At 38.0% G+C, this 26,111-nt stretch overlaps 2 protein-coding genes across 6 annotated transcripts in view; one reads left to right on the top strand and one right to left on the bottom strand.

Moving 5' to 3' along the window:
* pgs1 (phosphatidylglycerophosphate synthase 1) overlaps nucleotides 1-10,442 on the bottom strand; it is a 28,633-nt gene extending 18,191 nt beyond the window's left edge. The window contains exons 1-3 of one of the 2 annotated variants that reach the window (XM_081600205.1): nucleotides 10,283-10,441; nucleotides 3,201-3,411; nucleotides 368-445 (exon numbers count right to left, since the gene is read on the bottom strand). In XM_081600205.1, the coding sequence (XP_081456331.1) occupies nucleotides 368-445; nucleotides 3,201-3,411; nucleotides 10,283-10,398 (405 nt within the window). In that variant the 5' untranslated portion in view covers nucleotides 10,399-10,441. Of the gene's footprint in view, nucleotides 1-367; nucleotides 446-3,200; nucleotides 3,412-10,282 lie in introns of both variants that reach the window. The other variant, XM_081600206.1, reaches the window with a different exon arrangement.
* socs3b (suppressor of cytokine signaling 3b) lies at nucleotides 9,937-25,517 on the top strand. 4 transcript variants are annotated; one of them, XM_017301716.2, is made up of 3 exons: nucleotides 9,937-10,089; nucleotides 19,182-19,518; nucleotides 21,901-25,517. In XM_017301716.2, exons 2-3 carry the CDS (start codon nucleotides 19,420-19,422, stop codon nucleotides 22,426-22,428), a joined length of 627 nt encoding a protein of 208 aa, XP_017157205.1. In that variant the 5' UTR covers nucleotides 9,937-10,089; nucleotides 19,182-19,419; the 3' UTR covers nucleotides 22,429-25,517. The 4 variants fall into 4 exon arrangements, with proteins under 4 accessions (XP_017157205.1, XP_008435239.1, XP_081456336.1 ...); XM_008437017.3 differs by lacking the exon at nucleotides 9,937-10,089 and adding an exon at nucleotides 16,441-16,721; XM_081600210.1 differs by lacking the exon at nucleotides 9,937-10,089 and adding an exon at nucleotides 17,606-17,736.
* Nucleotides 25,518-26,111: the final 594 nt, after the last annotated feature.

The following is a 26,111-nucleotide window of genomic DNA, read 5'->3' on the forward strand; positions in this document are numbered from 1 at the left end:
TAAAACAAACCCTAAAAACACGAAAAAACAGCTGAATATGAGCACCGGTCCAGACTGTGGTTTGCTTTGGTTTCACGTTGTTATGCTAGGCTTTCCAAGCATGAAAAACAGCAAGCCCTCACACGCCAGCGCTGCTCTCCCATACCCATAAACCCTTGCATTTTGGGGTCATTCCTTGTAGTTCTGGCCTGAACTTCTCTTTTCAATCTCAAGAAAACACACTGCGGTATTCTTGGAGGAGAAGTCTGACTCATATTTTCTGGCAACTCTGACCAGTCATTTGGCTCACTCTCCTGCTGTTACAGCTTTGTTCTCACCTGCCCCGAACGAAAGAAGCATATTTAAGAAACAAAACGCTCTTCCTCACCAGTTCCTGCTCCAGCTGTCCCGTTCCCAGATACAAGGACGCCATCACCACACGCCTTTGTGCGCTTCTGATGCCGGCCTTAACGGAAAGGAGACGGAAAGTATTAAGTGAAGGAGGATGCGTCGTAAGCGGAGTTTAAGATTCTGGAAAATGACAACAGGAAAAAATCTATTCCAACAGAAGTTGATAAATAGAATAATTTATTTAACAAACCTCTCATTCCACATAAATAAACATTTTGGCAGTTATGTAGCTCCTTACATATGGACTTAAAAAATTATTCCCATCTATGCCTTGTGCCGTTTTCACTACATATGTAGGTTCAATTCCTAGAAGACAAATCTTACAATACAATATCTTTATATATTCTATAAATATATATGCTTCTTATTCTGGAATAATATTTGCTTACATAACCACTGCTAAGACAGTAGAAACCTTTAAGTGTTGATAATGACCCAGTGAGTTTTTACTATTGTATTTTATTATTGTGTCTTTATGGAATGATTTTACTACTTTGTTGGTTCCGTTTACTTCAAATGATTGTATGCGTTGTGTTTGTATTGCTTAATGATGTATTATTTTATTGCTCTTTTTATTGCTTGGTTTTGCTGAATCATTGTATATCATCACTGAACAAATACCATAGCAGAAACACAATAAACTTGCAAAACATAAAACAAGATGAAGCTTACTGTTTTTATTCGTTTATTTTTTTGCTGTTAATGTGCAAACAGAGTAACATTTTGGTAACATTTTGACTCTTTGTTTAGGTTGGTTGTGCAGAGCAATGTTTTAAACAAACTGGACCCTAACATGCATCCATTTAATTATTCCAAGTTTTTGGTTTGCTGAAAATACTAAAAACTATTGGCTGCAAAAACAAGGCGAGTGAACTGAAGAATTATCAAGACTAAGACGGTCTGGCTGTCAAAAAATAGCACCAGAGAGGATCGAGTATTTTAAACGACACCATGTTCTGGTCCAAAATATAAACTGTTTTCATGAATAAAAGTCTAAAAATCCAAGTATGTATAAGCTTAGTTCAGAACTGAAAATTAGGAGCCCTTTGCAGCTGCAAGGAAATGACCGGATTTAGCAGAAAAAACAGAGCTAAAAATAAAAACTGAATGCTGCACTGACATTTATGAACGTCACTGAAAAAAAAAAAAGAAGAAGAAAAACACAGCTCCAAATGAATCATCACGATACTTTGGCAGGTTCTCAATACTGAACAAAGGCCTGTGTCAAAAGAAAGTTGTGCAAATCCTAGAATTAAAGGATCTGCAATATCATCTTTAAGATAAATAATTCAAATATCTGAATGACTTCATTCTATAAACTACACTTTTTTCATTGCACGTATGTTGCTGGTATTGATGAATGCTGTTGCTTTTGTTTGTTTTAAAACCTTTGACCACAGGAATTTTTCTGACTTAAAAAAACCAAGCTGGTGACGCTTTGCAAAAGCGCAATTTGGAAATCGTGCCAAAAGGTACCATAAATATGTCCAACTACGTGTCAGTCACATGAAACTATTATTATTATTTGTGGGAGTGGCTGTACAGTAAACTACACTCACCTGCATTACTGGTAGGAGTGTAATTTTGGTAAAAGGAAAGGCGTTTCATAACTTTTACCATTTGAATTTTAGCACTGCCCATTTGTCAGCTGAAACATGTCAAGGTTCTGTAATCATTATAGTCACCGAATAAAAACATTGCATCACACCCTTAAATTAAAATTATCCAGATAAATAATGTCAAAGTTTCTCATAAACTGGATGAGATAAAAACTGAGATGTGAAGATCAACTATAAAAACACTTAAGAGTTATTAGATCTGTGCTATCTTTTGCATGATTGCACATGCACCGTTCTCTTTTTTTCTTGCTAGACTCTCCAAGCAAATTGTGATAAACATATGGAAGTACAGGAATCGAGTTCAGCAGCTGCGAGAAGCTTGCAACCATTTTCGTGGCAGGTGCTCAGTTTTACTCCAAATTAGTGGTTCTCAGTCTTTTCAAACCAAATCCTAATTTAGATTAAGAAAACAAAAGATTCCACGCACAGCCCTCATGATGACTGGAAAAAATGTATTTAATTTTAGTTCAGTCTTTATATAGTCAGAAACAGAAGTTGGAAAAATTATATCTACAAAATGAAGTTGTGCCTCCCCAAAAAGTCTAAGAATTTCTAAAAGCTCAAGATTTTATATTTCTACTGATTACATAAAAGTAAAGTTTGTGGTCTTTCTGTCCACAGCCATCACTATTGATAAGGACTTTAACAGCATGAGTTACAGCATTTAATTTAATAAAGTTTTTTATTTTATTTTATTTTATTTTATTGCCTGGGTTGTTTCTCATGGTTTCTATAAAATCTGCATGCATGAATGGGTTCTCCCAGCTCAAGCAAATGACTGTTAGCCAATTGCTGTCTCTAAACTGGTATGAGTGTATGCCTGCGTGGTTGTTTGTCTTGTGTTGCCCTGTGATGAACTGGTCATCTCTCCAGTTGTACCTACGCTTCTCACCCAGTGACCCCAGCAGGTCTTTCTTTGCATTGTTATTAAATTACTGTGGATTTCAGAAACCATTTAGCACGTTTTAAACATCCTCATATCAGGGCATCAGCCTTGAATGGATCTGCCACAGCCTCACAGCCGCTTTGTTTTTCTTGGGACAGATAAAGGATTTCAAAGTGTTGAAGTTAAACAGATAACTAACAGCACTGACCTTGTTGATTTCTTAAATAGTTTTGACTTTCAAAGCCGTCCTAAAATGTGTCGTTATTAATCAAAGGCGACAGCAGACGTGAACAAACGACACGAACCTTCATCGCCTGGTAAAACTGGTCTGGTGACATCAGGATTTGGATGTGGGCTCCCGGCACCCGGAAGGCGGGTACTTGCTCCGCCATCCATCGGAAGTGGCTGCAGAGGCCGTCTGAGCCCTGAGCTCCGGCTGACCCGGTGGGCCTGGAAACGTGGCGTGGCGCTGGCTCGGCTGGAGCAAGCAGTGGAGCCAGCAGCAACATGGCTGACCTACGGAAAATAAGCGCACAGAAGTGCAAGGATTTTGAATTGTTTTAATAATTCATGGCAACTCCTTTATGCGCAATACTCTTTTCCATCGTCTCATCAGGTCGAAGCAACAAAGTTAACTCCCAGTGGGCCAACACAGAAATGGCACTGTCTCGCAGATGTCAGCCTGTCAAGAAACAGACAGCCGGTAGCCTAACATCGGTTCTATTTAGTTGATAGAATGCAGACAAGGATAGAAACCAAACTTATTATTTTATTGAACAATTTTTAATGAGGAAAGATACGCCGCGGCTGATGTTTAGCAGCCGTCAATCATAATCACTGTCAGCCCTCAGTGTAATCGTGGATTTGCAGCATTTTACAAGGTAAGTAGATTTGCGTTCATATACTTTATTAGGATAATTAGAAAGATGTCAAATATTGCTTTATAGAGAAGCTACGCGTCTAACCATTTATAACCATGGAGACGATGCTGCGTCGTCAGCATGTATGGGGAAAAAAATGGCTGGCATCTCGTCTTTTGTACGTTTTCGTGTCTCTCCGGTGAGGGCAAACGCTGCTTACAACACAGTGATATAAATCATGTGGTCTGAATTCAGGCCAGGTCGGTAATTTGATCAACACATCAGGAGGAAGGATGTAGGGTCGATTTCTAAGCTAGCCATCTCAAACGTTTGTAAATAACACCGTCTATTAGCTCCACCCAGATGTGCTACATTCACAGACACATTAGAATTGACTCGAACAAGAAGAAGCCATGAATAAACTGACAAATCAAAAAGGGAAAACAGTTTAACTCGCTCTGTGCAATACTCCCGCGCCTCACTTCCGACGTCCATCATGGCGCCCAGAGTGATTTAGTGACAAAGAGTCAGTATCGCCTTAGTTACTGTGCGACACTGATTCAAAGCTTAAAATACACTCATTATCCTCTTCGTTTAATCACAGGTTTGAGAGCCCAGTTCCAGAAGGACTAAGAGAAAATATATCAATGTGGAAAACAGACTTGTAACACCTTCTGCATACATCCAGCTTTTCACCAGCGAGTGTTAAAACTGGGAGAGAGGAGTGTTTACCTCTCTCACCGTTTCCCTCGTGGCATACATGCATTTCTGCTTGGCATTTGCAACTAAAACCTACTCAAGACAAACACTTACGTTTTTAAACTGCAGAGGGGCAGAGAGACTTTCCAAACTCGTAAAACAAAACAACAACAAAAAACTACTTCCTCATGTCAGCCTAAAATGCACTGAATTATCTTGTTTTTACAGCAGTGGAAGAGTTATTAAATGAGAGTACACCCAGCTCATAGACAGGGTTATGTCACTGAGGCAGAAGATGTCGAGCCTTCTTTCAGTAAGTTGTAAAGATAAGGCGGTGTGATGAGGGCGATAAGAAGCTTTGAACTCCGCCATCACTAAGAAAATATAGTCATTAACGTAAAGTTGCATCTTTTTCTGAATAAACATTCTCACAGAATGACAGTAACTTCCATTTACGCTGATGGCCTCCAGTAACAATTTTCAGCCTTAGGTGGTGAAATCAGGAAATAAAATGAGCCAATTATCGTAGCTGTGCCACATTTCTGCTGATAAAAAGTATGCGAGTTAAAAACAGCTCTTATTATCAGAGAGCTGAGATAACCAGGACTGACCTGGCTATCTCAGGTGATCTGACATCGTTAAAGGATCTACATCCTAGCTCTGTTCAACAGATTTCATTGAATCCATTCAGCCAACTGGAAAGGCTGCTTTTATTTTTGGCTAGTTATATCTATGGAGTCATTCAAGGAATTGGCAACAAAAAGAAGAAAAAAGACCCTAGAGATAAGATTTCTCACTTAGATTCTTCGTTTATTACATGTAACCAGATCTTTCACATCTCACATCTCTTTCCAGATCTTTGTTATTGAATAAAAGAACAACAGTTAGAGGAGGAAATGAGCGTAAAACGTGAGGGGAAACACCTAAATGGCAACTAGTTTTGTTTTCTATCAAAAAAGAAATATGAAATCATTCTTTCCAAACACGTGACAAGCTCAATACCTGAAGGCCAAATACGTCCCAACGCAGCTTTTTATGTAGGCGGAGACATAAATAGAACCTTCAAGATAATAGATACGTGCTTAGATATTAATTTTTCATCTATACATTACCAAATTACATCAATCATTTGGCAATGATCGCGGAAATATTCGCATCAAAAGATGTCCACTTTTTTTTTTTTTTTTTTCACTTATGCATAATTGTGAGTTTATTGCAATCTTTTTGTAAAAATTCTCAAAACCATTGGGTTTAAGTGACTGGTACCTCCCACCTGCAGGTGGCAGTATTTCTTACTTCTACTACATGGCTTAAGCCTTACTTGATGTCACGGTATAATTTGTGATCGACATGGCGAGTAACAAAAACTTCACATTCTCCATCGTATATAAGACTTGATGTATTTATAAATCAACACCACATAGTGATGTTGCCTGCAAAGAAAAATTATAAAAACAATTGCAATATCTAGAAGGAATGCATCAGTGTGAAAACATGTAGAATACTATTTAATCTTAAATTCTTTTTGAATGCAGAGACAACAGTTTATAATTTTTTTTAACAGTTCATTAGTGGGTTTTATTTATGTACTCTTGCACAACCAGAAAGGAGTTCTTCATTTTGCTAAATTTAATGTTCTTTTTAGCATTTGAGCTGCTCATCACTAATGAGAGCTGATCAGAGCTGATCACTAACCAACTGAGTGGTGCGTCTTCAATTTGCTGTCAGAAGAGACTTACATCAACTTGTTTTACCTACAGTTTTATGCTGGTTAAAAACAAAAGAAGCTTTGATTTTGTTCTGCTTGGACTGCTGTGCAAAGGCATCAAAGATACGAGGAAATGATGCAGAACTTCAACAATGAAACAAAGAAAAGGTAACTGGCGATGGTGACGGCAAACCCAACTGCTTCCTTCTAGGAAACTTGAGCATGATCAAGGAAGCGAACGGCACAAAAATCTTGAACAGCTGGAACAAGTTGTCTGAATCACCAGCAGTCGTCAAAGCTTGTCAGTCATTCCAAGCATTTTTAGGTGAGAACTGAGACGTCCCGCTGCCTCGTGATGTGTTGGGGCAGAGCGTGGTGAGGAAGTACTTGACCACTTACAGATTTTTTTCTGTTGCCTTTTTGTGAATCATCACAGATTTCAAAGTCAGATACATCCCCATGATGGAGACGCGCTTTCCTATATGTTTCACTTTTGTTCTCGTCAGTTCACAGAATATTTCCCTGAACGTTAAATCTTTTCTTTAAGGATTTAATGACTTGAGACTTTTTTTCCCAGTTTTTTTCTTACGGTTGAATCATAAACGCTGACCTTAAATGAGGGAAGTGAGGTTTTTATGTGACCTCCTGGATGAGTCGTTAATGCACTTTTGGATCGATTTTGTCAGGTTAGCCACTCCTGAGGAAGTTCACCACCGTTTCCAGTTTTCTCCACTTGTTGATACTGGCTCTCAATGCGGCTCACTGGAATTCCAACTCTTGTTACCCTGTCCAGATGATAATATGTCAATGACTTTCTTTCTTCTCATTTGCTGTTTTCCTTTGAGTATAATGTGTTGCTTTTTACAATAGCCTACTTCATTCAGACAAACAGGTTCAATAAAATTAATTTCTTGACTCAGGCTCTAATGAGGCGCAAGTGTGGCTCGTGACACTGAACTCAGCTTTCCAAAGCAAAAACCACCATAAATCCATTAATGAACAGTGGAAGGAATTATATTTTCACAATGGTCCAAGTCCATTTGGTCAGTTTTTCCCCGTCTTAATAAAAGAACTATTCATTTGAAAACTACATTTGGTTTTAACTGAGTCTGACATTAAAATTTATTTAATGATCAGAAGTATTTAGGAGTGAAGAAATCTGAAACGAGGCAAACATTTTCACTGCACCAAGTTTTATCTCTTTGTTCTTTGGCACAGCCTCAACATGCTAAGACAGATAAGAGAGGCACAATGGACATTCCTGTCCTTAACCTCTACAGATATAAGACATGCTCTAATCATGGCTGGGGCCTATGTATTTCCTAATCTTATCCCTCTGTTTTATTTTAGTGATTTAGTGAAGAAATAAGAAAAAAAATAAGGCTCAAATTCAAGATGTCCTTGGTACAGAGAGAAACAACTAAACCAAGAGAGCTACCGGGCATCCCAAATCAGTTCTCATCATTTCCTGATCGGTTACAATGCCAGAGAAAATGCAGACATCGTGTGAGATTTGTGTGGCAGTCAGTGTCTTTGCAATGTTTCTATTTCCCAGAGTTTGCATATGACTGCTGTCTGAATCATAAAATAAAACATATTTTGTCTACATACTGAGCATTTTGTTTCTTGGACTGGAACTGTTTGTCATCATTTACTCAGTCTCAAATGCACAAGGCAAACATCTCTTTAAGATCACAGAATGAAACCATTTTTAGACTGACTACAGTTATTTATGACAGCCATACACATTTTTTAAACTTCTGTTTTTGCCAAGGTTCTCGTTTATAGAGGTGAGCATAAAACAAAGGGTTTCCAAAATAAAAAAATAAAACATAGTGGTTTTCTAGGCAGCTTTTCTGACTGATAAGCATAAATAGGGTTAAGGTTGCAAGAGCTGGACCAATTATCCAAATACTGCAAGTCTTTCAGGCTGGCCTTTATGATTCACTTTTAAAACTGGACAAAACGGACGGTTCTTCACAAAAAAAAGATATTTCAAGATCACAAAATGTTCAGTCATTCTGTTCCTGAGATGTAAAGTCCTTCAAATGAGATGCCAGGGAAAATGCTAGAGAGACCAGATATTTCTCCAGCTGGTTGGTTAAAGTAGTGGGCTTTTACTCCTGGACTTCATGTAGCTGCACACTGCTGGTCAGGTGATTGAAACACTGGACTTATACCTCACAAGAAAGAACAATACGACTGTTGGGAAATATTTCTGGTCACACAAAAAATGACAAAGTCATGGAGAGCCACCCAGGACGCTTATTAAGCAACATCTTTTTAACCATTTTTACTTATGGAACCACACATGGGCCAATTTCAACACTGATCATACAATTTCCTACAATTTAAAGTTCTTTGAATGAGATTTTTAAGTTTTCTTCCACTGCTGTGAACTCCTGGTCAGCTGGCTGAAAGAATGCTTCTACTTTTCCCTCATTAATAAGAATGACAAATTCTTATTTTTACAAATTTCTCAGGTTTCAAACTGTGAGAACCAAAGACCTATCATCATCATTGTGAGATGACTTCAACCCTGCTCTTTCTGTCCCAGTGAAGGATATCTAGGGACAGGAAGAACTCCAGTGACCCTGAAGGCGGGGTGTGGGCTGCCATTTTGGCCGCTTGTTCAGATTTCCATTTTTGTAACTTTCCACATCCAGTACAAGATTCACTCACCAAACAAGACGAGCCTGAAAGAGCTCAAGGGAAGGGTAAAGGCATCTGAATATAATTAGAAGGAATCTGCATTGCAAAATGCTGAGAAGCTGAAAAGTAACACTTCTAAGGTCAAAATGTAGTTCAAGTTGTAAAATAGAAAAGCACTTGTTTTTGATTCTTCTTTTGCTTCCAATTGTTGAATACAGGCAGGTTTTTCTCCGCTGCAGCATCTGCTGTGTAGAATGAGAACTGCAGTGTTTGCCGTTTGCCTGAAATGTGTATTTATATATATTATTAACACAGTTTGCTATGGTTATTAGAACCTTTTTTCTTATTTTAAAACTAGTTGATAATCTATAAGTGGCACATCTGTAAAGGAGCTGATTGCATGTTAGCAGGTCTGTACAGTAATAACTCGAGTAATTATCAAGCTAACCTCAGTTTGTTACACTGCTAGTTATCTTATCAACTTGAACAGAAAAATTTTAAAACCTTGAGCATCCACTTTGTAAAACTACAACAACAAACACAGCTTTCAGCATCTACAACCTTCAAACCAAGGTTTGAAGAGCCTTGGTTGATATGAGCTACGGCAACATTAAATTTCTTTGGATTAAGTTGAATTGAATCATTAGGTTAGTAATAGATCTCAAAGGTTTTCATAGAACAGTTGAAATTATAATTCAACAAAAATACACACTGCACTTTCCAGATATTTAGAAAATGTTGTAAACCACATTTCATTTTCATTTTCACTTCTCAACGGTGGGCAAGCTGTGTGTTGGTTTACCCCAGTAAAATACATTTACGTTTTAAGTGGAAGTCTGCTTCAGCAGTTCTTTTTTTTTTTCTCCAGGGTAAATAAAACCGTAAATAAAATGATTAACGATGGGTGGGTTGCAGCACTTCCCACCCCCCCAATTAGTTTTTTCCAGTAAGAAGAGACAATATAAGATTAGGTTATTCATACTCTGTAAATAAATGATTCACTTCAACGAAAACTCGGGTGTGTCATTCAGAGAATTGACTACACCTGCTAAACGTTCATGAATAGACCTGAACTGTCAATGGGATGGACTTGAAAGAGAGATCAGGTGCCTCATACATGTGATGTAGATGAAGTTGTGTGCTTTTTGTAACCTGACAGTTGAATAACGGCTACTTCAGTTAACCAGAACTGTCTGTCGAGGTTATCTGCGATTTTAAGAGTCCAGAGAGAGGCATTCCCGACGGCTTTTCTGGAGATTTTCCGGATGAACAAATGTAAGTTTAAAAAGCAACTGTTACCCAGCTGAATTTTTAAAGAGCTTCTTTAAAACAGCGGCACTGAACTACATGCGTCCGATAATGAACCCATCACAGTTAGCAAGCGTTGCTAAACGGAAAGACGGTTCAGTCTGATAATCACAGTTTTATCCTAGCGTTTGGGTCTGAGGCAGTCAGCTGCGACTCTTACCCTCTCCTTCTGTCCTGGGCGCGGAAGAACCGGTCAGATATCCGGCTAAAAACCCCGGCGATGGCTGGGGAGTATACAGAGTGCACCAGCCTCCTCCAAGTCATGGGAGCTGCCATTGCTGCTGCGCCGACTTATTTCCAAAACTTTATCGGTACCACAGTCGGTGAACAGAGACAGTGTTATCTAAAAAGGGTTTCCTTAACTTCATTTAATAAGTATCAGAAGCACGTCTATGGAGGCCCAACACTGACATAATTCAGAATAGCTTCTCATCAAATATATTTGGTGTAGTGAATTCTCTGAATGTAACCACGTAAGCATGCAATTAATTGGTTTCTTTATTTAATCGTCTTGTTTGTCTGTTCATTCATTCGTTCATTTATTCATGCTTAAGGAAAAGTAAAAAGGACAGGCAGAAATAAGATGCAGGAGTAAATAAATAAATAAATAAATAAATAAATAAATAGGGTCATTATTGCAATATTAATTAGATAAAGAACTCAGTTAATCATATCTGTCAGTTTTGGTCCTCCATACTTATTACACCCACTTAAATCCAAAAATGATTTTAATAAACTGTTTATATCAAAAAATATTTGTTTAAACATTCTATTCTAAAAGTTAGAATCAACTACTTTAAGCCTCCATAAAAAAGTAATTATTATTCAGATTCAGAAATTTCAAGTATTCATCGTCAACTTTGGTCTCTATCAGAAGCTGCTGTTTGCACAAAACATAGCTGTAGAAATAACATTTTTATCTGTGCTTCACAATAGTTTATATTTGTTAACCTGTTTTTGATCATATCTACAGTTTTTGAAAACAGAAATTTCAGAGAAGCATGCTGTTATTAGCTTCAGTTTCTAATAGTAGTTACTAAGAACCACAATGACCAATATGACCTTTAAAAGACTGGGATTATTTTAAGTTAGGCAGAAATTTACTTTGGTTTCTGCCTTGCATAGATAGCTATTAGCTGGAAAGCTCATCTCTGTCTCATAAAAATTTGAAGAAGCTAAGACTAAGCTATTGACTGCGTGTAGCTTCTGAACAGATATGCGCCAAACACAATCTGAAAAGTGAAGGTGTGAATAGAAGTAAAGTATGCACATAGAAAAAAACACATTCACACATACATTCCTGTGGCATTCCTTTAATCTCTGCCCTCCATGTGACCGGTTAAAATGTGATGTTGGCTGCAAGTGGCGTGGCTCGTTGTCCTGTCTTTATTGCAATCAGCTTGTTGACAGATGGAGGTATATGTCATTTTATTAACTGGGGAGGTTTTACAGAAATTTTTTTATTCATGGGTCCATTTGAAAAACCCAATTTTTAATCCTAACTGCAGGTGAAGTTTAAAAAAAATAGGAGCATTAGTTCCTCCACTTTAGGAACTAATGCTCACCAGTATCACTGGCACAAAAAGAATCCCACAGCATGATGCAACCACCACCATGCTTTCATAATTGGTGCAATTAATACAACACAACACCTTTATGTTTTTCTTTCTGACCATAAAACCTTTCTACAGAATGCATTAGCTTGTCCAGTTTCAGTGGACTTTGAAGCTGTTGATTTTGGAGGAGGTGTTGCTGTCTAGGTTGGATATGATGTCACTTCCTGTTGATGTAAAACTGACTGCAGGTTTGAGCTCTGGTTGGTTTCTGAACATCCTAGCTAAATTCCTTCAATCTGAAGGAGATTTTCTTCTAGATCTTGTTTGAATCAAAATAACGAGTAGAGTTGTTGGACCTGGTAATCTTGGACCTGCAGCTGGTGTTTCCTGTTATTTTGTGTATTGATTAATCCAAGAAATAGTTCTATTCACCCGAAAATATCACTCCTTTTCAATTTGGGAATTTGAAGGTGTGTGAAAATATAAATTGCTCTTTTTATCCTCCTATCAGCTCTGACTAGTTCTCCTGTACTTGATGATTAATAGCACCCCTGGAGCATAATGCTGCCACTTTCCTGTAACTGTAGAGTTGTTGTAGTTAGAATGATTTGCAGTTTTTGTTCTCCACACAAAGCATGCTGACCAAAAAGTTCAATTTTGTTTGCACTTTCTTGCACATTTGCTGTTTTCTATATATGATACAAAATGTATATTACTTTCACTTCACATATGTGCTACTTTCTGTTATTATGTCCCATAAAAAGATTTAAAAAGAGATAATATATTGTGATTATAATACTAAAGAAAATTGGAAAAATGTGCTCTATATTTAGTATGGAAACGGCTTGATCGAATATTTTCTCTAGTAGAAATAAATGAAAATCTTGTTTTCATTTTTTAACTACTTGCCATGGGAGTTGTTGTTTTGCATGGAGAAGACTTTCCTTTTCATTATCTTTATGGTGTCATCCAAACACAGCGGGTTTTAAAATGCAGGGCATTTCCTTGTAAAAGTGCCAGTCTTTGCTGGTTGTTGCTCAAGAGCACTTACAGTAAGCCAGACACTTCCTGGCACAAGACAACTGCCCGGAGGGACCTTATCCTTATCTTTATACATTTGCTGGCTTATGAGCCAGTAGGTTAGATATGTTTTTTATGTTGACACACACTGACAGTGCATTGATTTGCATTTGCATTTGATGCATTTAAAGCTGGATAATTTTAAAATACATCAAGGTTTTAAGGTAAGGATTTCTTTTTATTTATTTATTTATTTATTTATTTATTTATTTATTTATTTATTTATTTATTTATTTATTTATTTATTTATTGAAGTCCATTTTTGTTGAGGCGCAGGTGACAGGGAAATATCTGATTAAACTGAAGTAAACAAACAAAGAAAACGGATCAAATCAGAAGTTCATTATGCAAAAATATGTTTTTACTAAAATACATATTTCTAGAAATTGTATAATTTAATTAGATGCTAAAATATTGGAACGATTTTTTGACAGCTCAAGTTAATTAACATTTAATTGAATGTTAATACTGTGTCATGCACTGCAGAAACTCATTTTTGAATATCAAAGTTAACTTGACTAAATATATAAAGCAATTTTCAGATTATTGTTCCAAATTTAAATGCTGCTTAACCCAAGAGCTCTTTGAATAGCCAAATGATGTTATTCTGATTGAGAGCAGAATAATTATATATTGTCTTTATTTTTTCACCTTTTATTTTTAACTTTTTACATGCAGTTTAACACATCAGGCTCAACAGATACAGAGGGTATATTAACAGATACAACAGATACAGAGGGTATATTAAAAAAATACAAATTAGTTCAATCGAAGAAATCAATTTGAAATAATTTATCTGAATAACTTCTAACAATGATGACAAGCTGTTGGTTGAGAAGTGGGCAAACTGTCTTGACCAACAAGTTTGACTATATGATCAGAACTCTGTCAAAACACAGTGTTACTTTTAAATCAAGTCTAACAGGATGCATACCTTCCTGGCCTCATTTTTGGCCATTATGAAGCAAGTCTTTGTGCTCTTTTTGGTCAGCTGAGGTGTTTGCCATTGAACTCTCTTGGAAACTATTTTTGCATTTTTGCTGCTTTCTTATTGACATGAACACTCACTCCCCCTAGAAGAAACAAATGAAGTCCATAGTGCTTTAAATCTGGTTCTCTGTTCTTTTCTGAACTCCTGGAAAGAGATGGTCAATAAAGATTTAAAACTGCATCAGAATATTTTGAGGTATTTTTTGTGATCACGACAAAAGTGATGATTAAAAAAGGATTTACAACCTACCTTGAAATATTCAGGACACCAGAAGGGGGATTGTTTGTTTTTTTTACTTATCAGTTTATCAGTTTATAGCTGCATTTGATTATATTTTTGAATTTATTGATGCTCTCTAGGATCCAACAATGGAGAAGTGAGTACAAGTAGCTACAAAGTTGGGAAGTAACTAGGTTACATTTACTCAATTACATTTACTCGTAACTTTTTCTGAAAAAAATGCTTTTGGGAGTATTTTTACTACGCTGTACTTTTTACTTTTACTTGAGAAATTTTATCGTGTGTGCATGGTTGTTTGTCCTGTGTGTTTCTGTGTTGCCCTGCGACAGACTGGCGACCTGTCCAGGGTGAACCCCGCCTCTCTCTCGCCCGGAACGTTAGCTGGAGATGGGCACCAGCAATCTAAGAGTATTGGATATCAATACTCTTGAGTAACATTTCTGGATTCTTTACCCAATAAATGAAAAACAAACATGTTTTAACCAAAAATTCAAAGACAAAGATGCACAACTGTAGTTTTTGTTAAAGTTTTACATTAATAGAAACTGATTTGGAAAAATTCTCTTTTGCCTGATTTTGTTATTTTTTGTTACTTATATGAATTATTGTCATTTTGGTCCTTAAGCTGCCAAAATGTCCTCTAAACTTTATATTATGGTCTATCTGATTATGTAATTTTTTAATTTTAAATGGTTATTAGTTTGATGAGTTACTCGGTAGTGGAGTAAGCTTTACCAAATACTTTTTTACTCGAGTAAATTTTGGATGCACTTTTACTTGAGTAAATATATGTTGAAGTATCACTACTCAAATCTTATCCTGATAAAATATTCACAACAAAATCCGATTAGATAAATGGCCATCCCACCTTCTCAGTAAGTCATTGTTGCTCTTTTGGAGTAATTTTGGTAACATAGCCACACCTGGGAAGGTTTACTACTGTTCCATGTTTTCCTCATTTGTGGACAATAGCTCTCACTGTGCTTTGCTGGAGTCCCAAAGCCTTGGGAATGGCTTTGGAGCTTTTTACCAGTCTGGTAGACATCAATAACTTTTTTTTTTCTGCATCTGTTCTTGCCTTACTTTAGATTGAGGCATGATGTCATACTTTTTTGTTGTTGTTGTTTTGGTTTTGTTTTTTTTTAGATTTTTTGGCTTATTTGGTGTGAAGTGGGACCAGTCAGGCCTGATTGTGGCTGTTGAAATTGAACTCTAGCTTTCCCAACATTTGGCTAATCACAGTTGATTTATTATTCTTTACAAAGAGATTAATGAATCTAATCCAATTGGGGTTTTTTGTATTTACAGTGGAGTGGTGGTTGGGGTCTACAGCTGCCTGCAAATATCTAAAATCAGCAAATGCTTAAAACTCCCACTAAAGATGGTTATACCTGCCTATTGTAATAGTTCAAACACCAAATATAACCTAATATGTATTCATATGCAAAGAGGAAACTGCGTTGGTGCAGAAGCTTGCATTCACACTCTTCCTTATTGCCACTCATTGCATTACAGTACATTGCATTACCGCCAAGAAAAATAAATGATGCTCCTGGATTGGCTGCTTTGCAAATGCCAGTGTTAGGTAAAAGATACTTCTTTTTTTTTGGAGTATCTTAGATAAACTACAAAAATATATACAAATATGTAAATTTTACAAATAATTTTGAGTGGCCGATGGTCCACTGTATTTAGATTATTTTTGTTTTATTATAGAAAAAGCAACAACAAAAACAGGTGTAGTTTTGTGAGTAAACTGAGGTTTTAATTCTACTTTGCACAAAAAGAATTAGAATAGAATTATGAATAAATAAAACCTAAAAAAAAATTAAACTAACCATTTTGGGAGAGCAACTGTGAAGGGGCAAGAGATGCAGACCTTTTTTATATGTTGTCTTACTTTTTAAAATACATATTTTAATTATTCCATATCCTCATAACACTCACTTGAAATATTTCAACCATCTATCCTGTTTTTAGTGAGTAGATTGAGACAAAATTGTATTGAAACGGGATTTCTTTGATGTCCTTTATGAATAAATAAAACATTGTTCATTACCCAACCAGTTTGGGAGAGCCTCTGTGAAGGAATAACAGTTAGACTTGTTTTTGCTTTTTAAAATCCACTTTTCATATCCCCATAACCCTCGCTTGCTCAATAAAATATTTCAACCATCTATCCTGTTTTTAAAAGCAATTACCCAGGGAGGGTGATTTTGTTTTATTGTGCCATATGTGCAGCTTTTAACTTTTTCACCTTGTCGAGAAGGGAACCCAGTACCAGGAAACACAGCGCCAAAGGTCACGCTGATTATTTATTGGCAATCTGCCCGGGCGCGAGCGCAGCCGCTTGTTCTACTGCCTGCGCAGCGGGAGCGAGCGCGAGCGCGTGCGTAAGTGCGTGCGTGTGTTTACTGGAAGAAGGTCTGAACGGGGGGGCGGAGCCTTCCTAAACATCGTCTTTTTACTCACACTGGAACAACCTCCGGTAACCTTCTAACACACACACTCACACACACTCACTCGCTCACTCACTCACACGGAATCTCTCCGACCGGCCGCATTCCTCCGCTCTCCCATCCAAACCCCACGCGTTTTTTTGCGGGGGGGACACTTCTCTTTGGATTTTAATGCCTGAGTTAATAATTCAGCTGGCACTACTTTCGGGTAGTTTGCGGGTCTTTTCCTTCGGCGACGAGCGGCTGCGGTGCGGACTTCAGCACATCCGCAAGGTAAGTTGTGAGAGGAGGCTCGCTGCTCGGGTCGACTGGAAGTGGGGAAATAGTCCGCCGCTGAGCTTGTTTTAGGACAGCTGCTGTCATGTAGACCTCACAGCTGCTGGCCGGATTAAATTTAATCTTGTTTTCATCGGATTCTGGCAAAGGGATACGACGCCGAAGTTCGTTTCCGATTTGTTCTCAGTAAAGGGCTATTTCGCTCTTTAGGGAACCTGAGCTACCATAAACCGGCTGTAGCTTCAATATAGCAACGTGGAGTGGGTTTTCATACCCTGAGCAGTGATTCATTAAAACCGACTGGTTGTACAATCTGATCTAAGTTGGTTTGATATCTATACTTTGCTGTGAGCAATTGAAAACCAAAGTCATATTCCTTTGTTGTGCACAAACTTATTGAATAAAGCAGATTCTATTGTTACTAAATACTCATCAAGATTGTTCCTTTTCTCCAGGGGCACCTCTAAAAAATCTAAGGGCCAAATGGGGGTCGCCAATAATCTGGGCACTGACATGAATCTATATTTTTAGTTAGGCATTCAGTAACTTTTTAAAAAGATCTAAATGCCAATATCATTGATGAATGATATGCCTTTTTTAGTGGTAAAAATTCAGGTAATTTGCTTGTAGTAGTCCCTCTATCTAGATCAAAAGTCATGTTTGTTTATATAAAATTACATTTATGCCAATAAACCCAACAGAGAATATTCTGATGCTGATTTATGCGATATAAAAACATTTAAAAGAAGCACTGATAACAAAATAGAAAACATGACAAGCCTTTTTCAGTGCAGGCTAATCTGTTTTAAGTACTTTTTAAAATAATATAAATACTGAAAATGAATCAATATTTTTTTTTCTTCAGGTGTGCTTCCAGATATATGCACATAGGACTGTTTGGAAGGAGGTTGGCATCTTTTGTCATTACAACACCTCCACCCCCCACTTGGTGGCGCCACTACGGCCACCAACTATATTTGGATTTTACACCAAAACCAAAATCCAGTTACAGGTACTAAAATAACAAATAATATGCTGGGTATGTTTAGTTTATCATCAGATATTCTCAGAATTTGATGATATCAAAATTATAACAGAGGGCCATTTCCCTCTCCTGCGTTTGTGTGTTTGGTAAAAACTAGATATAAAATAGTGAAATATGCTTTGGTGAATTCCTGTATTTAGAAAAAATTTTTTATAAAAGAATGAACACTGAAGCACTTAAAAAAATTTTTAATTATCTAAAAACAGCAGAAGTCAAAGAAACTGGCTTGATTAGTGCACCAGTCAACTTTCTCTTGATTGGCAGCTCAAATGCTGAAGATGTTTAATGTTTTCAGCTATCCATAAATAATTCAAGATTTAAAAGCAACTCCCAACTATTGCCAGCTTGTTAACACACCAACTAACACCATGTACTTTAAAAATATCCTAAGTCAAATTAAGATAAAGGTCAGAATATCTGTTTATATTGTAATTCATTTTTCTTCTAAATAGTTGTTTACCTGGCTCAAAGTACCTGGAACTCATTTTTCTCTTTTGTATTGAAAAATAAACTTTCTCCTCAGAATATTTTACCTTTTTATGCAATTCTGCTTGCTATAGAGTAACAAATGTATTTTTAAAAAGCTAGCTAATTAGCCCGAGTATTTGCTATGGATACAGCCTGCAGTCTTGTTAATTTAAGGATGATGATTGGGAAGCCAATTGGTTTCCGCAAATGTGTTCAGTGAAGGTTAACTCAGTTCAGGCTTAAATGTGCTTAAAAAGAGTGAAACGACCCTTTTTATGAAGTGTCTTTTCAAATCGGAGGCCAACTTCCTGGCTCGGTTCTGCTCTCTGTACCGTTACGGCGCCTCCTGCTCAGCTTCACCGTCTCTCTACCGATCACTGTCCGGTGGAGCGGGCGGTACTCTGCAGAGGATCCCAGCAAAGCAAGCCAGATTGGCTCCACTATTATTTATTTTTATTTTTTTTTATCCCAGTGAAACCAGAGGAAGCTCCCCCTCCGCCTCTTCCGACAACCGGGATAAAGAGTTATTCAGTGAAAGAAGAAAAGAGGGGGAAGGGAGGAGTAAAAAAAAAAAAAAAAATGTGCCGGACTCTTTCACTGTGACCCCGATTCAGAAATCCCTTGTTGCGGTGCGCCGATCGAAGACAATTGAAAGCAATCAGGATCCTGTTGCCGTCTGGCTGCACGCTGCAGCAGCGAGTACGCTGAGGATTCATTTAAACTAAATATAACCCGCTCCTGCTCCGTGCATTTGTCACAGCCGCCAAAACTGCATTTTATGTGGGGTAAACTGAGAGCTCCAGTGTGGCAAAGTGCTCATTTGTTTATGTCACTGCTCATGAAGGAGTGTAAGTTTCCAGCGTGGCTCAGTGTTTGCTTGTCACCAGCCTATATATAGATGGAAATGCCTAATCCCTGCTCCATCTTTCTCTGTCTTCCTCCAGCTGTGCTTAGGTGCCCTCTCCCAGCCCCTCTCTGGATGCATCAGACCCCTCCTCCCCGGGGCCCTGGACCCGGCTTGTGACTCCGCCGACCTCGCCCCGTTGCCCCTCCGTCTCTGGTCGCCCTGCTCCACGTTTACCTCCACCTGTCCGTCCCGGGGCTCCTGCTCCGGGCCCCCTGCCCCTCGACCGGCGGGCAGAGGCAGGGGGCCATGGCACCGCGGTAGCCAGGCCCCTCGCAATGAGCAGTGTGACCCCTTCGGAGAGCAGCAGGATTCAGGGGTCAGACTTAGCCCCACTTCACTACAAACCCTTCAGCTCGCATGAACACTACCAGCAGGTCAGTCAAACCGGGTTGTTCTTCTGGGTTCCTGCTCTCTGGAAGCATCTGAAGTTTGATTTTAGATATTTTCTAGATCTGAATAAGTTGGGGAAAAGGTTTTTATTCATTAGATTCACCTCACTGCAAAAACAAAAGATCTTAAAAGTATTTTTAGTCTATTTCGAGTGCAAATATCTTAGTTCACTTGAAGCAAAACAAACTTACAAGTAACTTTCGGCAAGATATCGGCGCTTGTTTTAAGTCAATCATTCTTGAACATTGATTAAAGAGCAGTACTTCAGCTGGTAGTTTTTCACCTATAACATTGGAAAAATGTTTGTTAAAAGATCTCTCAATAGAACTATTGTAGTAGGAATGCACCAATCCACTTTTTCACTTCAAATACCAATATCTGAGGTTTAGAAACTAAAAATCAAACCAAGTATTTTTGTCTAGTTTCTAGTGCAAATATTATGAGGCAAAACTAACTTATAACTAACATTTCAGCAAGATATGGGAGCTTGTTTTAAGTCAAAAATTATTGAGTGTTGATTAAAAAGTTCCGCTGGTAGTTTTATCACTTCCAATGTTGGAAAAAATGTTTGAGTCAAGAGTTTCATTAGGGATGCACCAATTCACTGTTTTCATATCCGATACTGATATGACATTTATTATCGGCTGACTCCAATTCAGAAAAACAATTGACTTAAAAATTTATTTTTTTTAAAACATAGACATGACATTTGATAACGCTACACCAGTCCAGCACACCTAAATACGCCATTATCTTCACAAGCTTTGTCAAACATGTAAAAACAACACAACATTGTCACCGATACCCGATCTAGAATGTTTTTCAATATGACACTGATACAGATGGTAATATCAGATTGGTGCATTTCTACTTTGTATCAATATTGAGGAATTATTGACTTAGACAAACTCCTGTATCTTGCTGAAAAGTTTCTTGAAGGTTAATTTTGTCTGATTTCAAGTGTGCAAAGATATTTGCACCAAAAACTAGACCAAAAGTACTTGGTAAGATTTTGTTTTTGTGGTGCTTGTCTTTATCTTTTCATGCATCCATTTAATAACTTGAGCCATCTGTCCATCCATCTGTTTATCCATCTATCAATCAAGTTTAATTGATTCACGCATCTATTTCTTAATCCATTCATCTGTTTTCTTGTCATTTATACGTTTGTCCGTTTATCCATCTGTTTTTCCCTTTGATCTATTCGTTTCTCTGTTTGTCCAGTGATCAAGTTTCTACATTCATTTTTTTTCAATTAAGCCCTTCGTTTGTCCATCATCTTGTTTTATCAGTCTGTTTGTTCATTGATTCTTCCATTTATCTCTTCTTCATCCATTCATTTTTTCATCAGTGCTTTTGTTTGTGCGTTTGTCCTGCTATCAGGTTTCATAACATTTTAACACTGCAAAAACACAAAAACTCACCAAGTATCTTTTTTCTAGTTTGTAGTGCAAATTAGGGCTGAAACAATCAAATTAATTGTGATTAATTAATTATTGAAATAAACGTCAATTAGATTAATAATTAATCGCTTAGTGGAGTAGATATACTAAGAAAAAGGCTGTTTGCTGCAAAAACATACACAGACTAGTAAATAAGCCAAAACTGTACAAACTACACATATTTTGTATTTCAGACAAAATAAAAACTTGGTTAAGTTTGATCTGCTCAAAAATCTTCAAGTGGTGATAATCTTCTATGAAGCACCTTTTGCTATCCAGTTTTTTTTTTGTTATTATTGAAAAATATTCAGTCATACATTGTTAAAATGTAAACATTTTATCATGTGTTTTTAGTTTCAGAGACATACTTTGCAACAAATGATTAAAGAATGTCATGTTATTGCATTTTAGGTAGTAAAATGTTTTTCTTTTTTAAGAAGACAATTAAATTAGGTTCTTATTTGCATGTTTTAATCCATTTCTGATATTTATAAAAAAAACTTATATGTAGAATTTTCAAAGTTAATCAATTATTTGTCAGAGTAATCAATAGAATAATCAATTGCTAAAATAATTGGTATCTGCAGCCGTAGTGCAAACATCTTAGGTCTCATGAAATAAACAAAACTAACTTACAAGTAAGTTTTCAGTTGCTTGTTTTAAGCCAATAATTCCTTAATATTGATTAAAAAAGTACTAGTTCCACTTATAAGTTGTACTTTTTCATCAATATTTGGGAATTATTGACTGAAAGCAATATCCTAAGTTACTTTTAATTAATTTTGTCTTATTTTAAGTGTACTAAGACATATGCAGAAGAAACTAGGCCAAAAATACTTGATGATATTTTATGGTTTTGCAGTGAAGTTGAACAGAATTGACGTGAGAAGCCGTGTACCCTGATCGTCTTTTAATCTGTTTCAGGTGATAGATGCTCATCGGAAGCTTCTGGAGAGCGGCTTTTACTTTGGGCCCATTGGGGGTCTGGAGGCCAAAGCCTCGCTGAGCAAAGAAGAACCTGGCACTTTCCTCATCCGCGACTCGTCGGACCGCCGCTACTTCTTCACCCTGTCAGTACAGACGGTTTATGGAACCAGGAACCTGCGCATCCACAGTGAGGAAGGCGGCTTCTTCCTCGAGAACGACTACCAAAACAAAGAGAAGGTGCCGCGGTTCGACTGCGTGCTGAAGCTCATCACGTTCTACATGGGGAGAGGGAGGGACATGCAGCTGACAATGGATGGGGTGAGCGAAGAAAGTATGGAAACCATTTACCTGATGGACAGCCGTGGGATTAAAACCCCGCTGGAGCTGCTGAAGCCCCTCAAGATCAGCCCCTCGTCCCTGAAGCACATATGCAGGAGGGCGCTGAACCAAACGGGCCAAGGAGAGGTGCAGCAACTCCCGCAGGCGCTCAGAGACTTCATGAAGAAGTACGACGCGTCTATCTGACTGACGAGGAACAGCACAGAACGCTTCTCAGAGCTGATCAGACTGAAATGAGGTCACTGCAACCAGAATCAGCCGAGCTCAGCACTTTTGATTCCTAATAAATTGCTGTTGGGCTCCGTCTACCTTAACCCCCCAGATGCTGGAGTTGGATTTGGGTAACCGGCGATTACCTCGTCTATCCTGCCTTAGGAGAACCTGACCACTACCGTTTGGGGTGGCAGATGAAGCCAGAGGTCAAAGGTCAGCGTTTCCTATGACCGACTCAGACGCAGAGCAGAGCCTCGTAGAAGATTGTAAACGATGGCGGGATCACGCCGCCGCTGACGTCGGTGGGTTTTAACGCTCTTAAAGAAAGAACATCCTCATTTTTTCAACACTTTGGATCGCAGGACAGAGAGATGGGGAGGGAGCGAGCGAATGAAGGAGGAGTAACAGAAAAAAGGCAAAGTCCAAACGAGAGAAGAGAGAGAGGGGGGAGAGAGGGAGAGATCCCGGCATACAGTATTTGTTTGTCTGAGTGTGTGCGTTGTGGTTGTGCACATATTTCCATTCCCTTTTCCCGCAAATGTTGCCACATAGAGGGGAGTGGGCTGGCCATGCATGCTAGCTCAACACACACTCTTGCAGGTACAGGCCCACATGTCGGTTTTGTCTGCGTAGGACACAAAAAAAATTCATTTCTTCTTCTGATGTTTGTTTCTTATTCCTCCTCCATTATCCTTCCCTCCATTTTTTTCTTTTTTTTGATGCATGTGTGCTCTGACAGCGCCAGAAAACAGACCACAGTCACCGAGACAAAAGCTTGTTATTGACACAAAGGCTCTTGTGAGGGACCAAACAAAAGAAGAAGAAGAAATTATTTTTATCCAGACTGCAAAGATGTAAAGATTGCTGGAGATTGGTGGTAATAATCCCAGGGATGGGGAAGGAAGAAGGGTGGAAAGACAGAGGAGGGGGGCAGAAGAGCGGGAAATGGGATTAGGGAAGGGGAAACTGAAGGAGGAGGAGACATACTGGTATACAGCTTGATAAAAACACTGATTAGATTGATGATGCAGTCCTACAGGATGTAGCTTGTGTAAATATGACGGCTCCATCTTAGTCTCAAATCAGTTTTTAGAGTATTTTATCTAGAAATGCAACAAACTAACTTGTACTGGCTGATGCCAATATATCCAATTTTTTGAGAGCCTGTCCTTCCAATTTTTAGGTATGTAAGACGAACACTTTTATGTAAATGTTTTAATTATGTAGCTAAAGGCTGCATGATGGAGGAAGTAGCAACAAACCCAAAGGAAAATTAGGCAATCATGAGATTTTTTTTAATAAATATTTTTTATGAAACTCAAAACTCCATTAAAGGCGTGATGTTTGTTGATATGTTTACACGCTAAAAATTTTCATTTTTGATGCATTTAAAACGTATTTTAAAAATTGAGATGCACCGATTGATCAGCTGGAGATCAGAATTGGGTGGGGGGCGGGGGGGGTCTCTTAATGGTGAACTAATAATGAAAAGTACATGTATATATTTCCATTTATTAAATGAAAACTAAGAACTCCCATTTGCAGTCTGTAAACGCATCAACCAACATTATGTACTTTGATGCACTTTTTTGAGCTTAATACAAATCCAATAAAGGTTAGGGAGATTATACCTAAACGAGATTATACCTACAAGAGGCTATTTCTGTCAAAGAACATGTAGTCCATTTTGTCCATTCATATGTGGCATCTGAAAGTAAAACTGGAAGGAAAATCTGAAATTAGTATTGATCATAAAAGAGATGCACTGGTCAGGCTTTTCTCGCCAATACAGATATCTGGTTTTCTCGGAGGTCTGACCTGCTGGCTCTGATTTCGTTATTGTTTTATAAGAAACTCTATTTGTCTAAATGCTGTTTCTAGTTCGTTTGCAACAATTTTGGATCCCAATGGAAATGAAGAAATTGCCGCAATGAGCATTGTAAATCCAATGGTAGGAGTGTATTCTTGATGAATAAAAGTGGATTATTTTTTAAATTTCCTCCAATTCTATTCTAGTCAAATATGCTACTCCTATCAAATAATTCACATTTGTTTTCTTTTAATGCCTCGCAATCCTTTTAAAAATCAGAATCAGTAGGTCAGACCTAAAGCAAAAATCAGAAATTGCTATCAGATAGGAAAAACCTATCTCAAGTAAAAGTAAATAAAAAGGTGAATTCTGTTTTAATTGCAACCATCTTCTATGGCGTCCATCTTTAAAACTGCTATAAAGTGTAGAGCTGCACCGATTGGGCCAATACCGATTTCATACTTTCCTTTGAGTTTGATTCAAATCCATTTTTTAAAAAATGTCAGTGATGACTTTAATTGAACTCAGAAGTGCATCAAAGTGTATGCTTATATATTTTATTTTTGCAGGCAGATGGACGTGTGCATTTTCTGTGTAACACTTTTATTAACTTATTTCCTTTTAAGCCATTTGTGTTGGTTGCCTGCCCGCTCTCTCTCTCTTTCTCCTGGTCTTCCTGCGCCATTCATGAAGGACTTAAGAGGAAACATGCTGTTATTTGAACTGTTTATAACCTTTTTTCTTTGCCTCTGGAGAACATCAAGGGAACTAAATACTTTCCTTAGGAGATTCTTTTAAAAATGCCTTTTGTAAAACTAACTGCAAGACTCAGATTTGACCCACATTATTATCTTTTTGTTGTGTTTTTCTCGCGCTCATACTCACCTGTAATCCATATTGGAATGGTAGCCTCTTCTTTTCTTTTTACATCATGAAAACAGTGTGAGTTTATGTAGCCACAGTGATGCACACCTTTTGTATGTAACGGTCAGATCTGGGTCTTACTGTCTTGCATCAAACACCAAGTTCTTACATGTTGTGCTGCAGCAGTAGACCGAGTGTATGTGAATCATTTGTCTTTTATAAAGACTCACTTGCAAAAGGCTGGCCACTAGTCTGGCAAAATACAAGCTGTAATATCTGCAATGTCAAAAGCATTACATAATAAATGAAAAAGAAACGTTGCACATATTTATATTTCTAAAATATTTCAATAATTTATATTAAAGAGCACTATTTTTACAAAAGCCAATGCAGTGTGCCCTGTGTGTTACTTCCTCACTGCCTCCTGCCTGCTTCTCCTTTTCTCCCCCCTGAGTCAATATTGACTGGATATGCTTTAACTTACTGTAATGTGTTGCAAAGTAGTCTGTATTCCAGCAATTCCTGGCTTCACAACAAGATTATTTACTGTCAGATGGGATTTCAAAGCTGGACGAAGACATGTTTATACACTCGGAGAGATCGCTTCGAGCAACAGGGAAGGACGGCTGCACGATCCGAGGGCTTGAAATTACCGCAATCTTCACTTCTCGTATGTGTCAGTGGAGCATTGTGGGTAAATTCCATGTGAATCAGAGTGTGTTTGGGAAAGCTGAGCGCCACGCTGTGACAAAGGGATTCCCAGAAGCACGGAGACGGGCAAACCTTTGACACAGCAGTTAGTGTGCAAAAAGCTGACTTTGGGCTGGACTTAACTGGAAAAGGAATGCAGTGGGATTTTATACATCCTGCCTTTGGCGGCTAAGAGAGAGAGGGAGAGGGGTGCCGTCCTAAGGGGAGTGTGTGTGAGGTCAGAAAGGTGAGCGCATCCACGTGGACGAGATTTATGACTGGCTGTGGTTTC

Source organism: Poecilia reticulata, chromosome 19 (genome assembly GCF_904066995.2).
Source record: "Poecilia reticulata chromosome 19, P_reticulata-male-v2, whole genome shotgun sequence".
Lineage (NCBI taxonomy): Eukaryota > Metazoa > Chordata > Actinopteri > Cyprinodontiformes > Poeciliidae > Poecilia > Poecilia reticulata.